Source organism: Toxoplasma gondii (assembly GCF_000006565.2).
Source record: "Toxoplasma gondii ME49 unplaced genomic scaffold asmbl.1550, whole genome shotgun sequence".
Lineage (NCBI taxonomy): Eukaryota > Apicomplexa > Conoidasida > Eucoccidiorida > Sarcocystidae > Toxoplasma > Toxoplasma gondii.
The window spans coordinates 1-1,009 of NW_017383625.1; the positions used below are offsets into that span (position 1 = coordinate 1).

The 1,009-nt window shown below is 51.8% G+C and overlaps 1 protein-coding gene across 1 annotated transcript; it reads left to right on the forward strand.

Moving 5' to 3' along the window:
* Positions 1 to 1,009, forward strand: TGME49_325500 (ATP-binding Mrp/Nbp35 family protein; the record flags this gene model as incomplete). The annotated part of the gene is made up of 3 exons (XM_018783081.1): positions 1 to 103; positions 573 to 760; positions 984 to 1,009. Coding segments are annotated over 3 exons (317 nt in total), but the record flags the coding sequence as incomplete, so codon positions are not given.

Sequence of the window (1,009 nt, forward strand, 5' to 3'; positions counted from 1 at the left end):
GAAAAGAAGACGATGCGAAAAGCGCCAGCCGAAACTACGTCCTCTGGTCTACAATGGCGTCAAGATCATGTCGTACGGATTTATTCGGAATTCCGGATCTCAAGTGAGTCGCATCTTGCCCGTTTTGCTCATCGTTTAGTGACATCCTCGGTGTCTACGGAAGTTCAGAACGCCGAAGCGGCTATTGTGAGGATAGACGTGGAAGAGAACAGGAGGCGCAAATGACATCGCTGACGGTGGTGTAGGTGGACGAGTTAAAGGATTGGAGTTGCACATGCTGTCACTCGTATTGACAGGTAGCGAGAACCCACTTCAGCTCCACACTTCGCCTCAGGAGACCATAGGCCTGCTTGGATCCTTGAGACTTGTTTCCACGCAGCTCGCGTGAACCGAGGAGTTTCGAGATGGCTCCGCACAGCTGTACCGCCTGAGCAATCAGACGTCTGAGTGGGACTTGAAAAACATGCGACTCGATTGTGGACGCCTTTATATCTTCCTTGTTGAGGCGTGGAAACAAAACGCTTACAGGACCCATTGCTAGTCGCTGCGCTGGTGATGTCCGCGATATTCAGGGTTTTTCTGCTTTACGCGGGCCATTTGCAAGTAGCGTCATCGAGCAGCTCTTGACAGGCACAGCCTGGCGAGACCTCGACTACCTGGTCATCGATTTCCCTCCGGGGACTGGCGACATTCACATAACCCTCTCTCAGGCGGTGAACATTGATGCGTGCGTTGTAGTGACGACGCCTCAAACGCTGAGGTATGAGTCGGAGTGCAAATTCCCTTTTCTCGTTCAGTAGTTGCGGCCAAAGGTCAATTACTGGTTCATGGTGGGGTCTCCCATCTCTTGAGGAGGGGGAGGCACCGTGGTAAAAACACTGCAGATTCGGATGACTGCGGAGATACGTTCTTTAGTTCCCGAAGTTGTGTTTGCGGACTCCACTTTTCTTGCCAGTCTTTATGTGTCGGCTGAACCTGATTAGCGCACTATCCATATTTCGTAGGCAAG